At 40.7% G+C, this 21421-nt stretch overlaps 1 protein-coding gene across 21 annotated transcripts in view; it reads left to right on the forward strand.

Moving 5' to 3' along the window:
- Nucleotides 1-21125, forward strand: part of AAK1 (AP2 associated kinase 1) — a 143035-nt gene extending 121910 nt beyond the window's left edge. For 5 of the 21 annotated variants that reach the window (XM_042840274.2, XM_065584423.1, XM_065584422.1 and 2 more), the window contains 5 exons: nt 2015-2116; nt 3001-3102; nt 5025-5135; nt 8598-8702; nt 19118-21125. In XM_042840274.2, coding sequence (XP_042696208.2) covers nt 2015-2116; nt 3001-3102; nt 5025-5135; nt 8598-8702; nt 19118-20259 — 1562 coding nt within the window. In that variant the 3' untranslated portion in view covers nt 20260-21125. Of the gene's footprint in view, nt 1-2014; nt 2117-3000; nt 3103-5024; nt 5136-8597; nt 8703-9327; nt 11360-19117 lie in introns of those variants that run through there. The other 16 variants (XM_065584437.1, XM_065584439.1, XM_065584438.1 and 13 more) reach the window with 7 other exon arrangements.
- The last annotated feature ends 296 nt before the right edge of the window (nt 21126-21421 follow it).

Raw genomic sequence — 21421 nt, forward strand, 5'->3', positions numbered from 1 at the left:
ATGCACCCACATGCTTGAAAGCTACTAAGTCACTTGGGAGCTTTTGAAAATCTCACTCCGTCTATATTTTCAATTAGAACAAACAGGACTGTGCAATCACATTCCTTGTGAACTTCCTTTGCCTGCTCCCTACCCTGTACGTGTTTTGTCTAGCTTAGATTGTAAACCCTACTCTGAAGGGATGTAGTCCTCTTAAAAGATGTCAGCATTCATAAGAACGTAGCACTTCAGTGACCATGCTGACCAATCAAAGTTGGCAGTGAAAGAAACAAGAAATTAAAAACAGGCAACAAGTTATGGCAAAGAACCACTGAAGTTTTTCATCAAATTTTACATGGAAAAATTGTAAACTTGATGCGGGTGTGGGGAAGATGAGAATAGCTTCACTTTTTAGGAAATGGGGAAGGCCTTTTTCCATCTAGAAAACCCAAGTTTTTGTTCGAAAAATGTTCTCCGGCTCTCTAAAACTCCAAGCGTTCTCTCAGGAGACAGCTACCCAGTGACTAGAGACTCACTAACACTCACATCCCACAATAATCAACAGAAGATGTTTCAATGAGTCAGTTCGTGGTTGCATGTCTGCTAAAATTGCCATATGGCTGACCAAAGAGAGATCCTTTTGCATGTGAGGGTTAAATGGATGATCCCTTTTGGGGTTGGGGGGCGGAAATGAAAGAGGAACACATTTCACTAAAGAAACATGGGGGTGGAACAGAAATGCATTTAAGAGGTCGGGGGGGGGGGGGGTGATGGAGGAGAATGGTTTCAAACAATTCCAGGTTGCTTTCAGAAAGTTTGAGTGTCCGACTAGAGACCCTCATCTGGAAATCAGGCCCCTGGAAGGTGTCTCAAATATGAATAACTAAAATTGCAGATCTAATTTAAAAAATACCAAACTTTGTAATTTTAACTCTTGTGCTGTGCAAGGCTTGTACAGTGATTAAGAAAATGAGCCGAATTTTACAGGAAATGTAAAAGCTAAAATGAGAAATAGGGCCCAAACCAAACTCCCGGATCTGAATACCACACATGGGGCCTGATCCATAATTCTCCACAGTTGTGTGTGCCAGGTTGATTTCTAGGTACATGCAACTTAAGCCAGCTTTACTGTCTGCCCATGCTAACCAGGTACCCTAGCACCGTCTCTGGCAGTTGCCAAAATGAAGTCATATTCAGCAATGGAAATAATGGGCATTCCGTTGCCAAGAACTCGACATCCAATTTTAAAATATATTTGGTATCCGGAGGGAAAAAAAAGATTGGTAACTGGACAGCTGTATAAACCCAAGTTAGATCTGTGAGGCTTGGCTTTGTAGTGTTTTAATATTTTTCTTTAGCCACCTAAGGCATTTGTGTATGCAGTTTTAGTAATAATTAATGGAAATAGTATGCCTAACTCTTTTGGGTGGGTTTGACGATCTGTGTCCTTCTTTTTATATGATGATTCTAATATAACCAAATAGCTTTCTAATATAGGAAGAGTTAGGGAAAGGTTCACGAGCTTTAAACTGTTTTACAGTTCATGGGTTTATAGATATATTTTATTTATTTATTTTTAATGCTATTGCAAGACTTGGCTTGTTTTTGTTGTGGTGACTTCCTGGAGGCAACATAGCCTGGTATTCTAGAGCAAGGCAGTGGGGGTTAGAACACTTTCTCTTCCACTGAATTGTTGTGTGACCTTGGTCAAGTCACTTAGGGCCCCGAGTTCAGCGAAGTACTTAAGCACATGCTTACATACTTACTCAATTAGGGCCTTAACCTCTGTAGGTGTCATTTTAGCTCTAAGTAAAATGGATCAATTAAATACTTCAGTGAAGTGCTTTGAGATCCTTGTTTGGCGGGCGCTGTATAAGCAGGATGCGTGTTCCTGCATAGAGCCATGCTAATATGAACTAACAGAGTGTAATGTAAGACGATTGGTCCCTCAGATGAGCAGCTGTTTAATATCTTTGATTTTTTCTTTCTTTCTTTCTGCTTTCTTCCTTTCTTCTTCCTTTTCTGCTTAACCCAGAAAAACTGATTGAGGGTCTCAAATCTCCTGAGACTGCGCTTCTGCTCCCTGATATCCTGCCTCTAGCTGACCCCTTCGGTTGCACCTCTGATGCTGTGAATGGTAAAATAACAAACTGTAATTTGTATGGCATGTTGTGCTCCTGCATGTTTACACGATAACTGTGCATGTTTATGCTGCCTGGCTAGGATAGGCGAAAGGTAGGCCAGCAGCCATTGCAAAACACACCTTGCTTAGAAGAGAGTATGTGCAAAGAGCCGAATTTGCCTCTCAAGGCACCATACCCCTTGACTCCAGGGGGAGTCACTGCTGAACAGCTCAGCACTGCTGTAAACTCTTGAGGTTTACCCTATTGTCATCAATAATGTGGCAGAGCTGTGACAGTGTGGTGTTTGGGGAGGGGATTCTTTGAGCCGTGTGTAGAGGAAGGATAATGTGCTGGGTGAGGGGAATGGATGTAGGGCCTCTGAACAAGGATGGGTGGTTAGGGAGCTAGCCTTGGATTCAGGAGATCTGTGTTCAAGTCCCTGCCCTGCCACCGAGTTCTGTGTGACCTAGGGCAAGTCACTTAGCCTCTCTGGATCTCAGTTTCCCATCTGTAATATGAGGATAATAGCAGTGCCCTGCTTCAGGGGGTGTGTGAGGATAAATACATTAAAGATTGAGAGGCACTCGGATACTTTGGTAATAGGGGACATATAAATACCCAAGAGAGATGGAATTTTAATGGATGATTTCTTAGCAAAAACTTAAGACTAATAACTTTCAGGCTCTGGGTTATTCCTGAGTGGTCTGTTTCAGTGATTTGCTGTTATACAAACCTGAGTATAATATCAAGCTGCCACATTCCTGCCAGTCTAGCTGACCTATGTATTAAAGAGGTAATTAAAGATTCAGACAACTGCCTTCTCCGCTTCAACCTGTGCTGTATTTGGTAAACTAACTTCTCCCTTCTCTCTGCTCTGATCTCGGGTGCATTCTGAAAGGAAAAGATGACATACCTGTTGAGAGTCTCATACCTGGCCTGGAGGCTCCACTGCCCCAGCACCTCCCCTCCCAGACCGACTCAGTTGCTTCCAACAGAACAGGTTGGTGAGATGCCACAAACTGAAATGGGGGGGTAGCGTTAGGGTGTAGGACCTCTTTATAGTGAATAGGAAGACCTTCTCCACTGGACTAAACTGTTCTCTCTCTCCTCCCCCTAACCTCACCTGCAGTTTAAATTGACCATGTGTTTATAAAGCTAATTTCAGCCGGTTCCTTAAAGGTCACTGTTAGCCCACGGGAGAAGAATCTTAAGAAAGCAGTAAGTACCCTTTTTTTGTTCCAGAGCAGGTGTTACGATGGACTGACAAGTGCTGCTCCTATGAGGGTGACACATATATAAAATAATTTTGTTTGTTTGTTCCGGTATATATGGCTAGAGAGGCCTCTGGATCTTGAGGGTGTAGAAATGTGGGTATGTCTACACTGTAATCAGAGATGTGAACTTGAGCTAGCTAGAACACATCCACACATGCTGAAGTGCCAATGGCAGTTACGCACTGGGAGCACAGGCTAGCTGCTGAGTGCAAGCCCACTCAGGACCCTGACTATGCAGTGGAGTAGCTAGCCTGTGCTTGCAAGCTAACTAGATCAAAGCTAACTCGGGTATCCCTACGCATGTGGCAATCACCTTCCCCCCTCCCATCCCCAATTGCTGAGTAGACAGACCATGTCTCTATGGTTTGTTAATCCATTAATGTCTCTTTAACACACTAGAATAAAAAGTCGTGTCCCCCTCCCCCAATTAGCTTCCCTTAAAATCATATGTTTCTAGTTATAGACATTTGTTAGTGGTGTGTTGCCAATATGAATATGAAACTTCCCTGGTAATTTCCAGTTTACTGCTGAGATCTCCTGTGGCTGTTATGAATGCCAGTCTTCAGTGTCACCTGTACACCTCTACCCCGATATAATGCTGTCCTCGGGATCCAAAAAATCTTACCGCATTATAGGTGAAATCGCGTTATATCGAACTTGCTTTGATCCACTGGAGTGCGCAGCCCCACCCCCCTGGAGCGCTGCTTTACCACGTTATATCCGAATTCGTGTTATATCGGGTCACATTATATCGGGGTAGAGATGTATTTTGTCTGTGTTCTGTAATTGGCAATTCATCCTTCTTCCTTACCCCATAAGCCCTGATCCTGAAAATTGCTCCTACGGGTGGATCCTTATATCTTCTCAGAGCCCCACTGACTTCAACAGGGTGTTCAGCACTTCGCAGGATAGGCCCCAGCTGACAGCGTCCCAATGTGCCACAGGAGACCAGTAGCTTTAAGATATCTGAAATGTTACTTAATGTTTCTTTTACACAGAAATGAATGGTGTGTAGTCTGATCTATGGCTGACAAGCCTCTTCAGATACTTGAGCTCAGCTACTTATTTATCTCAAAAAGGTTGTCAGCTGCATCTAAAATATCAGGCTTGCTTCCCTGAAATCATGGGCTCAAATTCTCCTATGAGCAACTCTCTCCTTCTTTGCAAAGTAAATACCATAGTCTGTATGTCTTTCCAACAAGACCTTAAACCAGGCCAACAATTGTAAAAGCCTCCTCATTCCAGTCTTGACTTAAACAATATCCAAAGATCCATCAGGGGTTTTTTTTGCAAGAGGGGAGGGACTCTCGCTCTTCTCTTGGCTAATGTCTAGCCCATTCCACTATGCAAGATTCTGACTTGGCTGCTGCTCTCACAGCTCCAGAGGTGGCTGCTGTCCTGCGGTGAATCTGGTTTTCTGCATGTAGGTGGTTAAAACACTTTTTGGGATCCTTCACTGCTCTCTCTAATGGTGGGAAATTTTCCCCGCCAGAATAATGTTAGATGTGGCTACATGCAGGATCTGCAAACTGCCCTTTCAGTACTAACTGGATGGTAACAGGAGTGTGACAGTATTAATCTAACAGTCTTGTGTGTGTGCTGTTTAATGCTGTCGTTGCTGTGGCCTGATGGCTGTTAATCTGGACAGACTCGCTCACTGGGGAAGATTCTCTACTTGACTGCTCTCTGCTTTCTAACCCCGCTGCTGACCTCTTGGACGAGTTTGCTCCTATAGCTATTTCAGCTCAAGCTCACAAAGGTAACCTGCCACTGGGCGTTTTTGTCATACCTGTCGTACTTGATGTTGTAGGGTCAGATCCTCAGCAGGTGTAACTCAAAATCAGTGGAATTATGCTGATTTATACCAACTGATGATCTGACCCATATTCTTTACTGGGCCCTGTTGCCTTGTCCCCTGACTTGGTAACACTTGTAATGTACAGTGTAGCCTTTAATACTGGGGGCATCAAATTACCAACAGAAAATATGAAAACCGTTCAGCATGATTCTGCAAACAAATGCACTTAAGACTTACTTGCTGTATATTTTTTGCGTGTACATGTGTGTAATAGTATTTGCCTTAATGCTCCAGTATTCATAGGGTGGGTGGGTGGGTGGTTGGTTGGTTGACCACGTGTGCTTTTGAAACCCTGTGCTTCCCATCTCGAAGAGCCACTGTTTGATTTGTCTGTAGCATAAGTCCTCTGTGACTTAGTATTGCCAGATTTCAGGAACAGGTCCTCTTCCCTGAAGCGTTTAGCTAGAAAAAGCCCATGAACCAAGTCACACTAATTACAGAAGTGACTAGGTGTTCAAGTGTAATGTACAAACCGAAAAGTTTAGTGGGGTATACTTGTGGGAGGTGGGCTGGGGAACCTGAACTGCAGAGTAACAATGGGCTAACGTGTTGTGGCTATGAAGAATTGCAATTCTGGAGGTTGGCCTGAGCATTGTCTAGTGGCTAACGAACATGCCTTGGCGTAGGAGATCCGAGTTCTGTTTCCAGCTCTGCTCTTGTTGTGTTGTGCAAGACCTTGCATGTTTCATTTACCATCTGTGCTAGGATCTGAATATACTTGAGGCTTGATTTCCTCCCCCCCCCCCCCCCCCCCCCCCCCCGCAAAGTTGCTCACCATCCACCACTCCAGTGAAGTCAGTGGGGGTGAAAATTAGGTCCTCGGTGTATTTGGATCTGGAATGTTTCACCATCACTCATTAGTTCAGAGCTTCAAGCACAGGTTTTAAAATGTACTTTTCCTGCTGTGATCTTCCAGTTTCCTGCTCTGTGCTGAAGCGATCACCGTAACATCTCCAACTATTAGAAAAATGCCAGGCAATGAGTAATATGCAAATAAAATGTGGAGTGTATCTTGGATGGTAAATACCTCTCTACAGGGGTTTTTCCTTCATTTAATGCATTGAAAAGACAGGCCCAAAGAGCGAAATACTAACCTGGATTTGACCTCTGGGTGTCTGTTCACACTGAGGTTTGTTTAGCTCAATTGATAAGCATCCCTATGGCAACAGAAAATGTTCAGTCCCTAGAGGAAGTGCAGTAGAAATAGTCTGTAATCAATTTTTACAGTCAATGGCATTTTAAAATGAGATTGCATTTTTCATAAAGCTTCTGGGTTTAAACAAGCAATTCTCCTAATTACTCATTGCAACAGTAAACTTCCCTGCCACTTTATTCTGAGTAAATGGCTTGAAATGTATGTTCACTGGCTATTATTCTGTGATGGAACTCAGCAAAATGGAAGCTCAAAATGTTGGACTTCAATAAGAAATGAGAGAATGAATTGAGACTTCTGCCTGATTTCCCACTATTTCTATTGCCTTGAGGGCAAACGTGGAAATCTCACTTTCCCTTTCAAGGTTATTGGACACATAAGGTTTATATCTTTTTCCAAAACTCTTGTCTGTGGCTTTTCTACAAAATCTTTATTATTATTATTATTTATTATAGCTCTGGATGATCTCCTTATCCATATAGCTGTCCGATCCTTTTTTTAATCCTTTTTTTAATTCTTTGCTTCAGTGAATCCCGTGGCAATAAGTTGAACTGGCTAATTGTGCACTGTGTGCAAAAGAATAATCAGCCTGTGGAACTCAATGCCGCAAGATATTATTGATACTACAGACATGCCTTAATCACGTCAGCTATTGGCTCTTGGGAACTTTGATAAATGTAGAAAGATTTTAAAAAATGGGTTGGATGCTTATATCAATAACAATAATATCCAGAGATGAGTTGATGTTCTCTCCAAACCGCTGTATCTTATTCAGCAAGTTACACTAGAGAATTCAAATGTATTGCTAGGTTATATTGTGTTTCTTAGGCTGTAAATTAGAACCCCTCAAGACTTGGTTGTCATTACTTTGCATTTACTCAACAAAAAACTGAATCCCGGATGTGTGGGATGGGAAAGACTGTGACAGAATAGTGTGTGTTTATTACTATAAATAGCTGAAACAGTGAGCTGAAGAGAAAATGCATCTCTTAACGAAACCCATCCAAAAGTATATACTTGCTTGCATTTGTCTCATCTTGAGAAGATGCCTAAAATGAGTGCAAGTTTCAACAATCTTCCCTTAATGCCTACAGATGTAGATGGCTAAATGTATTACAAACTTCTGTTGTCTCAAAGCTATCAACAATTATGGATAGAGCAGAAAAGAACATTGGTTGGCTCAAAAAGGTGCTCAGCTATTTGTCTGATTGCTGAAGAACACTACTTCTAAGCCAAGCCATAAAGCCTACTTGCATGATCCTGGCTTGTCTGCATGTTCATTCTGTAGAAACATGTGGTTTTCCCCTTTATACTCCTAAGAGCCAGGTGTTTTCACAGGGTTTCCTTCACCTGCACGGCCAAAATCTAGTAGGATATCTATCAACTTCATCTAAAGGGATTTTTTTGTATGAGTGGGAGAATGCTTCTGGTCAACAGAACCTATTTACTCTTATTCCCTGAGCCATAGCGAGGGAATATGCTTCACATAGGGTCTGAGGACCAGATTTTCCAAGGTACTTAGTTACTTAAAGAAGCAGAGAGGCATTTAGTGGGATTTTCAAAAAATCCCTAACAAGTTTAGGCACCTAATTCCCATTGATTTCAAGCCCCTATTTGCCTTCTTTCCCACGGGCAATAACTCATGTATTGGCTCATCTGATTAATCGGTCTTGGACCTTTTGTACACCTCCCTTGTGCCAGGCTGCCATCTTTCTCCTCAAAATCTCCCTTTATATATGTGGTCCCATGACCAAAGAGGTAGACTGTTTGCTGGAACTGTACTGGTGTTTGAGAATAAGAACATAAGATGCAAAAGAATATTTTCATTCCTCTTTCCTTTGCCCCCTGCCCCCCTATTCTTGCTGGCCATGCAGTGTGCCAGTGTAACCTCAAACCATGTTTTCTAGCATAGCTAGGAAAGGTACTAACTGCTAAAGCATTGGGTTGGCCAAATTTTATGTTGGTTCTCATTAATTGGTTCAGCTGAGTATGTGCGTGTATGTTTTGGGTTTGGTTTTTATTTTTTTGCTTTTGAGTTTGACTCTTCACCTATTATCTTCTTATAGACTTACCAACTTTATTTCAACTTTTTATTTAAACTCTTACTTTTTAACCACTTAAAAAAAACCAACCCTAACATTTTTGGCAATTCTAACATGCTTTTTTTGCTATCTTTGCTTCTTTACCTGCGTTTCTCCTTTACACTGCAGAAGATACTAATCTGATATCAGGCTTTGATGTTCCTGAGGGCTCTGAAAAGGTGGCAGAAGATGAGTTTGACCCTATCCCAGTGTTGATATCCAAAAATTCACAAGGTAAGCGAGGATTTTTAAAAAGAACACACATGATGGCAACCAGTTTATTGGGCAGTCATGCTAAGCCGTACACCTAAATTACACGGAAACCATATCTCCTTAGTTATCAGTGAGCCTAATTCTCCTCTGGCTTATGCCAGTTTGTCTTGCTCCATTCTTTCAGGTTACTCCTGATTTTCAAACATGGGGGGTGGGGGGAGAGGAGAATCGGGCCCAGTGAGATAGGATAATACAATACTGAGAAGGATTCATTCACCACTTGGTCACAATGCCATTCACTCAAATTTGGCCTGGCTGCCCCACTGTCATGAATTAGAAGGCTTACTTTGCCCCATGAAGGCCTTATTGTGTGTAAATCTTGGCGGTGGCTGCTACCTTGTCTCCCTCACCAATAGAAGTCCGTCCATAAAAGATATATTGCCTGACCCACCTTGTCTCCTCTAATATCCTTGCCATTGACACGGCTATAACAACACTGCATACCATAATACCCGTAACATAGAATAGCTTAGCTCAGCTTAAAGTTGCTTTCTCTGGTTGTTCTTTCTTTGCTTGTGCTTGAACATCTGAAACTAACCTGTGTGTGTCCTGTGCAATACTGAATTCCTATCTCTCACCCTTTCAGGTGGGCATTCTAGAAACAACAGTGGAAGCTCTGAATCCAGTCTTCCCAACCTAGCCAGGTCTTTACTGCTGGTGGATCAGCTCATAGACCTGTAGCAGTGACCCAGTAGCAGATGCAGTTTCTGTAACGTACCTTATCTACATTTTCATTTCCAGAGGAGTTAACCTTCAGGTTTTTTTGGGTTTTATTTAAAAAAAAAAAAAAAAAAATCTGCAAACAGAAGGAGACAACCCCCTATGTTCCCATCTCCCGGCCCAGGAACGGATTCTATTTCTGTCCCACCTATTCCCATAGTCCGTCCTTCAGCTCATCCCTGGTACAATCTGCTATGGTTCCTTATGCACCTGTCTTGGCTAGCATATGTCTAAAGGAAGCACTACTCCTCATTATCCACTCTGCTGAGACTTACACATAGCTCCACCGAAAGCTTAACTGTAAATGAATTAGTTAATTGTAGTCTATGTATGATCCTTGCTAGAAATGGCATACAACGGATATTTCTTTTTCCTTAGGCTAGAGTGCTAACATATGTGTTTAACCTTAGAGGGGAGAAGGGAGGATTTCCGACAAATGGGCAAAAGGAAAGGACACATAAAATCACTAGCGCTATTCATCTCCTAGGTAGGAGACAAATTAGGAGAAGATGTTTTTAAATTGGCAATATATGCTTCAGAGGGGGAAAAAAAATAAATTGGGCATTGCTGCAGTGGAGCTGCACGGTAAATATGGTGATCATGTAAATTGAGAGGGTTTTCCACACCCCCTCTAAAATGATCCTGCTCACGAACAGATTGTGCTTTCTCAAAAAAGAACCCCAAATGTTAATGATAGAAAAAGGACCCCAAGTGAAATATTTCAAAAATTGAGAACCAAATACATGCGAGTATGGCTGTAGTGTCTTTATACTGAATGAACTGTTAACCGAAAAGGGCAATGTGGCAGCAGCGGATGTATTTTCCTGTTATTTTTGTGTGCGTGCGTGTATGTATGTGTTTTTAGATTAAAAAAACAAGCTGTAAATTGTGTACAAACCAAATTGTCCAACAGTTGTTTTTTCTTAACCTGGGTTTTAGTCAAACGTCTCGTATCTGTTCTGGGTTTTTCTCTTTTCCCTTGTAACTACATATAGTGCAACATAGTTAAGTATGGAACCATTTTTCAGTAGACAAGTTACTGTAAACTTTATTCAGATCTTCAGTCTTTGTAGAACAAGCATGCACTCTCCTCAAACAGTTGGAAATGAGTGCTGACAAGCTAGATACAATTTGATGGCATTTACCTTTTTCTTTTTACCTTGACATGCTTAGTTTGTCAACTAACTGGATACGCTAAACTTGTTTTCATTGGCTTATGATCTTAAAGTCCAGCATTCCTATCATATATTTGAAAATTCTTCCTGAATAAAAGGACTCTTCCTCTGTAGTGGAATAATTACTAGCTTACTGCTAACCTTGTGTATGTGTATGTAGCTGTATTAGTACAAGTGCAGACTCTCATGTGCGAAAGTATGAATGACTAAATTATAGATGTATTGACCTCTCCCTGAGAGGGAAAGACATTAAAGTCTGTGAGCATTTCTCTCCTATTTCCAGTTTCACCACTATTCCCCCACCACCACCACCAACATTTAGTTTAACAAATTCTGTAAATAGAACTAACCATCAATTGTCTGCTCTCCGTTAATCTTCTTTTAAAATCTACACTTCATAATAAAAGTATTGCTTAAATGTGTTGTATCATTACATGTGTAATACTGCACTTTCCAGAAGAAGCTTTACATGAGAGAGCTATGGAAATGATCTTAGTAAAATTGTCAATAGAATTTTATTTTTATTTTTTGTTTGTTTGTTTTTTATTCCTAAAGCAGGCAAATTGGACTGGAGAACATGAAAAAGCTTTAGATAGAAAGTTATTGTATAGCCAGATACTGAAAATACATGAAAAGAGAATGGATTTAAAAAAAAAAGTAACCATCTACTGTATATTAGAAACCAAGAGATTTCTGTGAATTAAAGTACTTTTAAAGAATGTTTAAGATTTTAAATCTAATAGTTTGTTCAAGTGTTCTGGAATCAACATTATAAAAGCACTGGGTTGTTTTGGAATGATGCTATTAAATAAGCAGAGGTATATGTTCTTTTTATTGTTTTTAAAATAGCTATTCATGGATCTGGGAGGGAAATGCAATACAATGGAAGCATAATCCTTTATAAAGGTGTATGATTTAGACCCAGCTCATAAGAAAAGACTTGACACTGATTGTTAAGGAAATGTTACAGAAGAGATGTGTGGAATGGAAAATGCAAGAGAAGTATGAAGACTTCATTTTCTTTAAAGGAGATGGGGGATTAATTTTAAAAACTGCCAAAATGGGGGAGGGATAGCTCAATGGTTTGAGCATTGGCCTGCTAAACCCAGGGTTGTGAGTTCAATGCTTGAGGGGGCCATTTAGGGATCTGGGGAAAAAATCTGTCAGGGACGGTACTTGGTCCTGTTGTGAAGGCAGGGGACTGACCTCAATGACCTTTCAAGGTGCCTTCTAGTTCTGTGAGATAGGTATATCTCTATATTTTAAAAAAAATGGTTTTAGCCTGCAAACATTAGGTTCACGTGGTGTAAACTGCCCAATTGGGAAGAAGTTGTGTGAAAATTGCTAGCAAGAAGGAAAGGCACAGAGTGAACTGTCATCCAGTTTCTATGCCAAAGAATTTGGCATAAGAATACAAGTTTACTAACCACCATAAAGATGTTCTATTATAGTCATGAAAACAAGAAGGGGGACAAGTCAAATGCTTATCTATCTCCTCCAAGGTTTGTTCCTCCATCTGTTGTCCCCAAATGGGTAGAAATCTATGCTGAGTGAAATGACACAAGATGATTCTCCTTTTTCTGCTAGTACATGTTGTTGATTCATATACCGATGAAGGAACCATCACATCCCAATGTCCTTGGGTCACTAGTGCAGTTCTTGACATTGGTTTCCTTGGTACCTTAATGGATGCGCCTACAGGATTTTATACTTTCAAATGTAGCCACCATACAAAAGTCCGAGCAACTCCCCTTTCAAGGCAGAGATAGGACTTTGCAATCTTCATTATCACATCAGGAGCAGGATTTATTTGTGGACTTCCAAGTTACTGCACAAACTGGTGAACAGTTAAACTTTGAGCCCCACAAAACAATTGATCAAAATGGATGCGAGTGTCTTCAAGTGGCAAAGGTGACTGGGTCAGAGCTTCTGGGCTCTATTACGACACATTGCAAGGTGCATGTGATCGTTCCAGCAAATCCCAGCTATTGTGTGGAGGGGACTTCTACTGATGATCCTGCTACCGTTTAAAAAACTTATTTTAACCCCCCATCCCCCTTTTCCACAACCAGCCAGGAGCTAGCTCTGCCTAAAATGGTTTTTCCATAAAGCCATTTGAAAAGGCTGCATCACTGAAATACAAGATCCGATGAGAACGGGGGGCCCAGGTGAGCTTAGAAAGTTGAGGGGTGCATTGGCAAACCCCAGATGTGGAGCCTGTAAGCCACAGACCTCAAAGAGGGACACAAACATGGGATAAAGCACAAACATTCATGACTTGGAATTAATTTTCTTCAGCGGCATTTTCGGTTTAAAAAAAATAATTTCCTGGTTTTTGTTTTTGTTTTAAATTGTGGAAGGAATTTATAAGAAATCAGCCTTGGGTGTGGTAAATCTGGGTGTAAAAGGAAGGGATGTTTTGAGAGATGTGGGATGGAAATAATCGATCCAAATTAATCATGTAGCAACTTTGCATCAAAGTGTGGGCACTGCATGCTACAACCACTTCATCCTAGCAGAAAACTGAGTTTTGGAATAATGAGGTTAGAACTGTTCCTTATAGATGGAGGCCAGCTGTTTCACACACGGGATTAAATTCACTTGTGTGCAAAGGGCATGCACAAATCTTGTGCACCACATAAGCCCTCTTATATTTTTTTTTTATTTATTTTTTAAAAGGACTGGAGTGGTGCATAGGCCTTGTGCTAGTCTGCTCCACCAGAGTGAGATTTACCCATACTAAATCAGCCGGGTATTCCTCTGAAGCAATCACAAACCATTCTTTAAACCTGAACTATGTGTATCTGAGGAGTCTAATTGTCTCAGCTTTATCTAAAAAGAAGATTTATTCACAATTTGAGTAAGCTTTATTCTCCACTACTAGGATCACTTAAACATGTATGAAGTGGGAATAAAACTCTTCCTAATCAGAATGTTTTATACCTGCTTTTACTCACTCTGCAGGGGAATAAATGGCTGCACAAGATGCCAAACAGAGGAGACACAAATCATTATCTTTGGGGTAGTGTGGCCTAGAGGATACAGCAATGGACTGGTCCTCAGAAGAGCTGGAGTCTCTTCCCAGCTCTGCCACTGGCTTGCTGGGTGACCCTGGTCAACTCACTTCACCCCTCTGTGCCTAAGCTTCTCCATGTTTAAAATGGGGGGGGGGGAATGGTACTGGCTTCTTTCTGTAAAGTGCTTTGAGATCTATAGATCAAAAGTGCTATGTATGAGCTAGATATTTATTATGATTACTGCTCCCTTATTTTTAACCTCGACGGGCATTCGAGTACAAAGAAAGAATACACCATCTCCTCAATGAAGGTGAATAAGGGAAGCATTGATCACTTTTTATTTTTTTTATTTTTTATTTTTTTTAAGATCACAAACAAACCTAGCCAATAGCCATATGTTCCAGCTATTGTATTAGTTTTACCCAGTCAACATCAGATGATAGGATCTTTATGGCTTTGTCTAGATAAAATGTTTGGTACAAAACAGCAGAATTACTGCATTGAAAGGCAACTTCAACTCCGGCAATACCTGTATTCTTTCAAACGTTCTAATTGTAGGGCCTGATCCAGTGTCCTTTTAAAGTCAATGAAAAGTTTCCCATTGACTTGAGGCAAAAGCTGTTCAGTGTATTTTTTTTTGTTTTCTTGCGTTAATTATTCTAGTAGCTTGCAATCACTGCACAATGTTCATAAAAAGAAGAAAACCGTTCAAGTGTTGATATATTCTAACCTGTAACAAGCTGTCTCTTCCCTCTCACACGCTATAAACATTAAGGTTATTACAGGCTTTATATGTTGCTAATCTATGCAAACTAAAGTCTCAAAGCAGCAGTTATCACATAGAGGGGTTTTGTTTTGTTTTTGTCTATACTTACTGTAGCAACGTGAACTACATCTGTTTATTGTGAGTATTCTACACTGCGGCATTGTGCAGATCCTGATCTATCCCAGGATGTATATTTTTAATATATACCTTCTCTCTGAAGAAGGTAAAGCAAGTCGATGTTCTCGGGGAGTGTTTTTCTTTAGTACAATGTTTGAGTCTAAAAATTTCTACCAAGTATTGTATACAAGGGGGAAAAAGTTATCTAATCCAAGTTCTATCTTATGTAAACATCTTAAGGAATAAAGTCTTCAACTATTACTAGTGAGCATGCTTAGAAATATTCTAACTTTACAAGTATGGACCATTTTTCTGATTGGATAACTGAAGGGCAACTGCCCGTTGGCAGTGTTAATATTTCTTGGCATGCTAAAGTGTTAGAGTATCATCTCCCAACAAAGAGAGGTTGTGTGCATCCCATTCTTGCACAACTTTATCGAGGTTGGCAACTGGGCCTATAGATGATGCCAAAAAACCGATGTGTGGAGATTGAGGATGTTCTGTGTGTTCATAAAAGGCAACCAAGCATCTTGTTTAGCTTGCTTACCGATAGTGTGATTGGAAACAGTGCCATGAAATAGGATTTCAAAGCTAGTAGCACTGTCGTAATTTTACTAAGCCTGCCCTTTACATTCTAACCACAGCTATTTGTGGAATGGTCCTTTCCACCCTTCACCCATGACATAGAATGAAATGGCTGGTACCCTTTTAAAATAGAAATCGCCTTCCCTTGAGTGCATCAGTCACATTGGTCTCTCTTTGACCTGGGATGGGAACTGTTGGACCGTCCATGTTGGACACTATCTATAGGAGCTAACTTAAAGGATCCACTTGCACTTATGTTTACATTGCATGCTCCTCCAGACTAATCAACGGCAAAACCTGGGGCTTGGGCCGAATATGACTGTCTTCATGTTCCTGTCACAGGGTTGCTTGTTAACTTTTACACCACCTTCATGCAGACCTTGAGCACTTCAGAGTCTAACTTTATCCTATCTCCCTATTTTTTTTTAACTCACTTATATAAAAACTATTTATCTGTAAGAACAAACCCATTGGCCTACTGCCCCTGTCCAAAAGGGGACACACCTAAATATTTCTAAAAAGCTTGGCAGTTTAGTTAGTTATGGGACTGGTGCACTAGCTACTCTTGTAACTAATCCTTTACTCTTCTCTTAGTGAAATGCACTGAGAGAACCAGAGAATTTAGAACGTGGGCCTGGATCCTTCATCAATGTTGAATCCATTGTGGGGTGGAGTGATTGTGTGTGTTTTTTTTTTTTTTTTTTTTTTAAAGGTACTGCTACAAAATTCTCACTTTCTTCCTTCAGGAAAAGATGCCGGAAAATTTCCCTTGGTGACTAATGACGGTAGAACTTTGTCCTTCTCTATTAATATTGCCCTCACAACTAAAATGTTAATTACCTTGTAAAAGCATTGAACCATCAGAAGTTACACTGAGGGGTGGCTGGCCCCTCTCTTGGACAGTGCTGTCCCAACTAAGCAAAGGTGACACCTCAGACTTGCATACCTTGCTGCATTTCTGCTCATCTTTCTTTGTCATATGATAGCAATATGCTAAAATACAGTGGCTGGCCATTTAAAAAAATAGCTAGTATCAGAGGAACGTTAACTCCTCATGGTGTAGGGGAGCCAAGTTTTCCCCACTTGTAGTTAGAATAGGAAACAAGTGTGGTAGCATAGATACTGGTGTGGTAACCATTGGCAAATGTTGAGATTCTGATGGCAATCACTGTACACTTGAATAGAACTCCACTTTTGTCGACACATGGCGTCTCAAGTGGCACACCTATACACACTTGTTTGTCTTGAAAATCTTTAGTATGCTCTAATTCTTGTAGTACCTTCCAGCAACTATTACATAGGCTCGGGGTGAAACTGGCCCCTGTGCAAGAGGCCAGCACAAGATCTAGGCACAGTGTAAGCACTGTTTTGGGCACTGAAGTCTTGCTAAATGATGATGCAGAGGCCTTTGACCTGATCTTCTGCAGGGGGTGAATTTCTGTCCCGAATGTCCAAGGCCATCCACACTTAAGCCTAAGTGTGAGGTATTGACAAGTGGAAGGCGCAGTGGCTACCCAGAAGAGCATCTACATCCCTTGCATGCATCTCTGCAGGATGTAGACCTAGCGCAGAGCCACTGGTCTGGCATGGGCTGAAAGCTGGGCACGTGCACAAACTGCGGCTGCCCTGACAGTCCATAGTTTGGAATACTGCATAGAACAGCTGCTTTGCCGGGCTGAAGCTAACAACAAGGGCAGAGAGCAGAATGTCATGGAACAAATTATGCTAACTTCAGAACCTTGGCAATGTAACTATCCGGTGCTGTTTCCATATTCTGTTCAGATGGATGCTGCTACTGTCCTTAACTGATTGGGGCTTAAATTAGATTGAACCTGTTTTCCCTCCTATCTCTATCTTTTTATAGATCATACTCTGTACACCATGATTGTAGATACAGTGTTATCTGCATAATCTTGTAGGAAAAATCATAATTCAGGTAAAATGATTTGTCTAGTGAAATAGTGGTCTACAAAAATATTGAATAGTTTGCATTATAACATTAATTACAGCGAATTCGCATGTATGTTACATCTGTGATGATGCATGCTCATGATCCTCTTTTCTCCCCCCCACCCCCTTCCTTATTTTCCTGTACCACATCATGTTCCAATGTAAGGCTTCTGCAAGTCTTGGTCTTTGTCAGTTGCTGCTTTAAAAATCACACAATACCACCCAGCGTGGGCACTCAGTAAATATATAGTCAACCTCTTGAAAGGAGAAAAAAAAATCTATATAGATAATTAGACCTTTTTTGTTACTGTAGTCAAACTGAGATTAGTATTTAAGTTTAAATCATTCCTGACAGCATACGCTTCAGAGAAGGTAGACAGTATTTTTGTACAGTATCTTATAAAATGCTCACCTATATCTACACTGCTTTACTTTACAGTGTAATGTATTTTAAGTGAATAGTTTCCCAATAAACAATCGTTTGGATGTCTATCTGAGTATTGTCTTTAATTATGAGAAATTGGTGTAATATATTATGTGTTTTATGCCTGAAGTTCAGTGTGTATGTTTACATATTTTATATATGCAGAGGATGGGGGTGGGTGATCATGCAAGTTTGCAAAACTGCGAGATGTGTTTTGCTTAAAGCAAAAGGAAGTGTAAGTGCATTTTTCTGTCCTATTGCTCGATGAATATCACGTACCAAAACCCAAATATTTTTGTCTGGAATCTATACTGCTTTAGTTTTTCATGTGCCTTTTTCCTATCCTCTTGCTAACATGAGTCCAATGACATACTTCTAACCTGCTAATAGTTCTTTGAAGGTAAGATATCTTGTATTCTGATAACTGTCTGTGTGATTCATAAGGCAAAAACAAGCCAACTCTTGAGCTTGTATAACTAGAGAACAGCAGGATAGTAAGCCTCCATTTCTTCCTTATTAGTAATATCTTACTAACACCTAGAACCAAGCTAGTCCATTAGAAGCGTGTTAGATATTTCATTTGTAATCATTATATAGGGTTGTTTAAATTTAACTGTGACTGTTTTGCAATGGCTTGAGTACCATTGTGAAAATTACCGGATTTGATACAAAATCCTGTAGGATACCTTGCTAAAGGAAACACGTTTTATTTCTTTTAAAACACCTACTACTTTCACAGTAAGGGACGCCAGTGTGTGTATTTTACGTGCCCTCAGTGCAATGCCACTTTTTTCTGTGAGCCAGCTCCCAGAAATAAAAATTAAATCTTTAAAAAATGCCAAACAATATACAGTAGAACCCCTATTTTATGAACTAATTTGGAATTGAGGCATTCATAAAATCCAAGAGTTCATAAAATTGAAGATCTCAACTTTGCAAGAGGTATGGTGCATAAGTTGCAGGGTGGTGCACCACATTCTTGGTTTTTCTTTCTTGTTCTTCAAGCCACTGCAAAGTGATTTGCAAGGCACTGAATGCATCAGAATGTGAATGTCAACTTGTTCTTCACTGACATTTTTTGTGTTATGATTTTTGCCCTCCCCATCAGAAAGATGGTTCATATAAGAAGTCATTTGTAAGATTGGATTTGTAAAATCGAGATTCTACTCCACTGCTATTTGCAAGTAGGGGGCTGTTATGTCAATAGGCAGTGTTGATTATACTGAGACCTGTCCATTCACTGGTACTTCACGCTAGACAGCAGTTTTCCGAAATGAAAACCCACGTAGGTTGTGGTTCTTGTGAGTGATCTATAGAAAAGATCCTTGTAGAACGATGTCAGGAGGGAATGTTGAATTGGAACGTCTGAGTATCTAACATCTTCCATTTCTTTTTAACATGTTGTACTTGTGGTGTCCTTAATTGTGAGGAAGTGCTTAATTTTTTTCCAGTTTGTGTGCTTTGAATGCCTTGCCTGATCTTAATTTTATTTTATTTTCCCATTTTCCATGTGTGGCAGTTTAAATCTGAACATCATAACATTTCTGATATGGTTAAGTTTCTTTTGTGTTTGACTACATGAATCTAGCCCATTGAGTAATGCTCTTGTTTTGTTCTTATAGGTTTGCAGAGGGAACAAGTTGTATATCCTGTCCTAACCACTGAGCACAGTAAACTGTCTGCTGCTACTGATGGACTTCCTCTGTACAAAGGCCAGCCTGAAATGCTTGAAGTGAAAACTCAGCACAATTCAGAATCTGATTACTTCGCAAGAGATGGGCCTTCAAGCAACAGTTCTTTCCACAGCAGTGAGGGAGAGGGGACAGACCATGAGGTGGACATCTTGGATTGTAGTGGGTCCAGGCCTTTACTTATGGACTCAGAAGAAGAAGAGGAGTCCAGTAAGTTGCAATCGACACTCAAGGAAAGATTTGTGGCTTCCAGAGAAGATTCCAAGCCCCAGCCTTCCCAGAGCGGTATGGGGAAAGCTCTGTTTACAGCCTTTCAGCAGCACTCCGGAGAAATTTTCAATGAGCCAGATGTCTTTGCCACGGCTCCTTTCCGAAGCTCAAGAATAGTGCATGATGAGTTGGACATCTTTACCAAAGCTCCCTTCATCTCCAAGAGCAATGTGCCTGTCAGGCAGCCAGAAGAGGCAGATGTATTCCTAAGTGCCCCTTTCACAAAAAAGAAAAGCTTGGAAGAGTTGACTTTTCATAACGTTTCCAAGGAGCCTCACATTCAAGCCTCTTTCCTAGGTCAAACTGGTGATGTCCAACATGTAGATAACTCCAAGTTCCAAAACTTGGATACAGGAACATGCGGATTGTCTGTCTCATCTAGAGTTCAGTACTCTGGGGTAGGGTTTATTCAGCCAGCCAACCTTCCGTCTCATTCCGTAAGACCAGTGGAGACCCAAGAAGGCATTCCTCCCAAAGGTACATTTAAAGATCTTGGTGGCATTCCTAATGATAAAAACCAAGGACATGCACTCCCCCAAGAAGCCATCTTGGGTTCAATGGTTAGTAAGCCTTTCCGTCCACAGTCTCTATCAAAGTATTCCCGTCACTACAGTCCGGAAGATGGGCAGGGTCTGGAAGTCCAACCTATAGCAGCATACAAAGTGGTTTCTCAGACCAACAAACAGGCTATCGCAGGATCTGTCTCTATTGCTTCTCTGTCTTCCAGGACTAAAGAGCTACCCAGCGTTGACCCATTTGCTTCAGCACCCTTTCCTTCCAAATCAGGAAAGCAAAAGCCTTAAACAGTCTGAGAGAAAGGGGGAATGTGCATTTCTCACAGGACCTTCAATCTCTTAGTCAAAACGAGCAACCATAGCAATATTTTTTTTTGTTGTTCAAAACTCCAGTTGCGGTGATATTTAGTTAAACCATTTTAAGTTATGTTAGATAGTTTCAGGATATTGAATTCCAGGCTCTCAAGGTTTTTCCCATCCTTTTTTAGTGGCTATTTCCCCCCAATACTTTTTAGATTCTTATTTAAACCAGTAATATTCCATATTTTCTGGCTTCAGTGGGGGGAAATCCATTTGGGATAAAATGAATTACCATTGATACTAGCATACAGTTAGGATGCCAGAGCAAATCAATCAGGACAAGCTAATGCTCTGGAGAAGAAATGAGTTTGAAGTAGAAAGGCTGTCATGATTTTTTTTCTTCTTACCAAGGGGAATTGTGGAAGAGACCAATGTCATCACAAAGCCAGGAGCTGTAGATTGGCAACTTGATGAGGGGTGTGTGTGTGTGTGTGTTTGTGGATCATATGCACGTGGAGTAAAATTGACACATGCCACTAGTCTACCACAAGACCTATGCACCATGGAAGTCCTCTTTTAAGTATTGCATAGGCCTTGTGCTGGTCTTCTTGCCTATAAGCAGTTTTCCCTCATTGCAGATGTAATAGGCAATTTTCACTGTCTGCAGGTAAAATACATGAAAATGTGTATCTTTCTATGGGCCTGATCCAAAACCGGTTGAAGTCAATGGAAAGACTTCAATGAGCTTTGGATCAGCTCTTTGGGATCAGGTCCCAGGTACATATGGATGGAAGTATTGGCAAAGCAATCTTTCAGACATATTCTTCCTCTCACAGTTGGCTACACTCCAGAAATACCATGATCCTACTGTGTTACTAAGGAAAAGGACAGTTGCTTAGTATTTATAATATAATTTTAAAATGTTAGTGTATCACACTTGAGTGTAGAGGAAAATATAGTTGTTGTTTAGTGTGGAAGTTAACTGTGATATTTGTCATGTGTTACTGTTGGTGGCTGAGCAGGAGTACAGTTGACCTCCTTAGGAATTGTTAGTCTGCCCCCGTGTCTTTTCGCAAAGGAAGGAAAAAGGCAAGTATCCTTAATTAATAAGCGTGCATATTTAATGGCAAGCACCAGGTAACAAAACAGT

This window comes from Chrysemys picta, chromosome 2 (genome assembly GCF_011386835.1).
Source record: "Chrysemys picta bellii isolate R12L10 chromosome 2, ASM1138683v2, whole genome shotgun sequence".
Lineage (NCBI taxonomy): Eukaryota > Metazoa > Chordata > Testudines > Emydidae > Chrysemys > Chrysemys picta.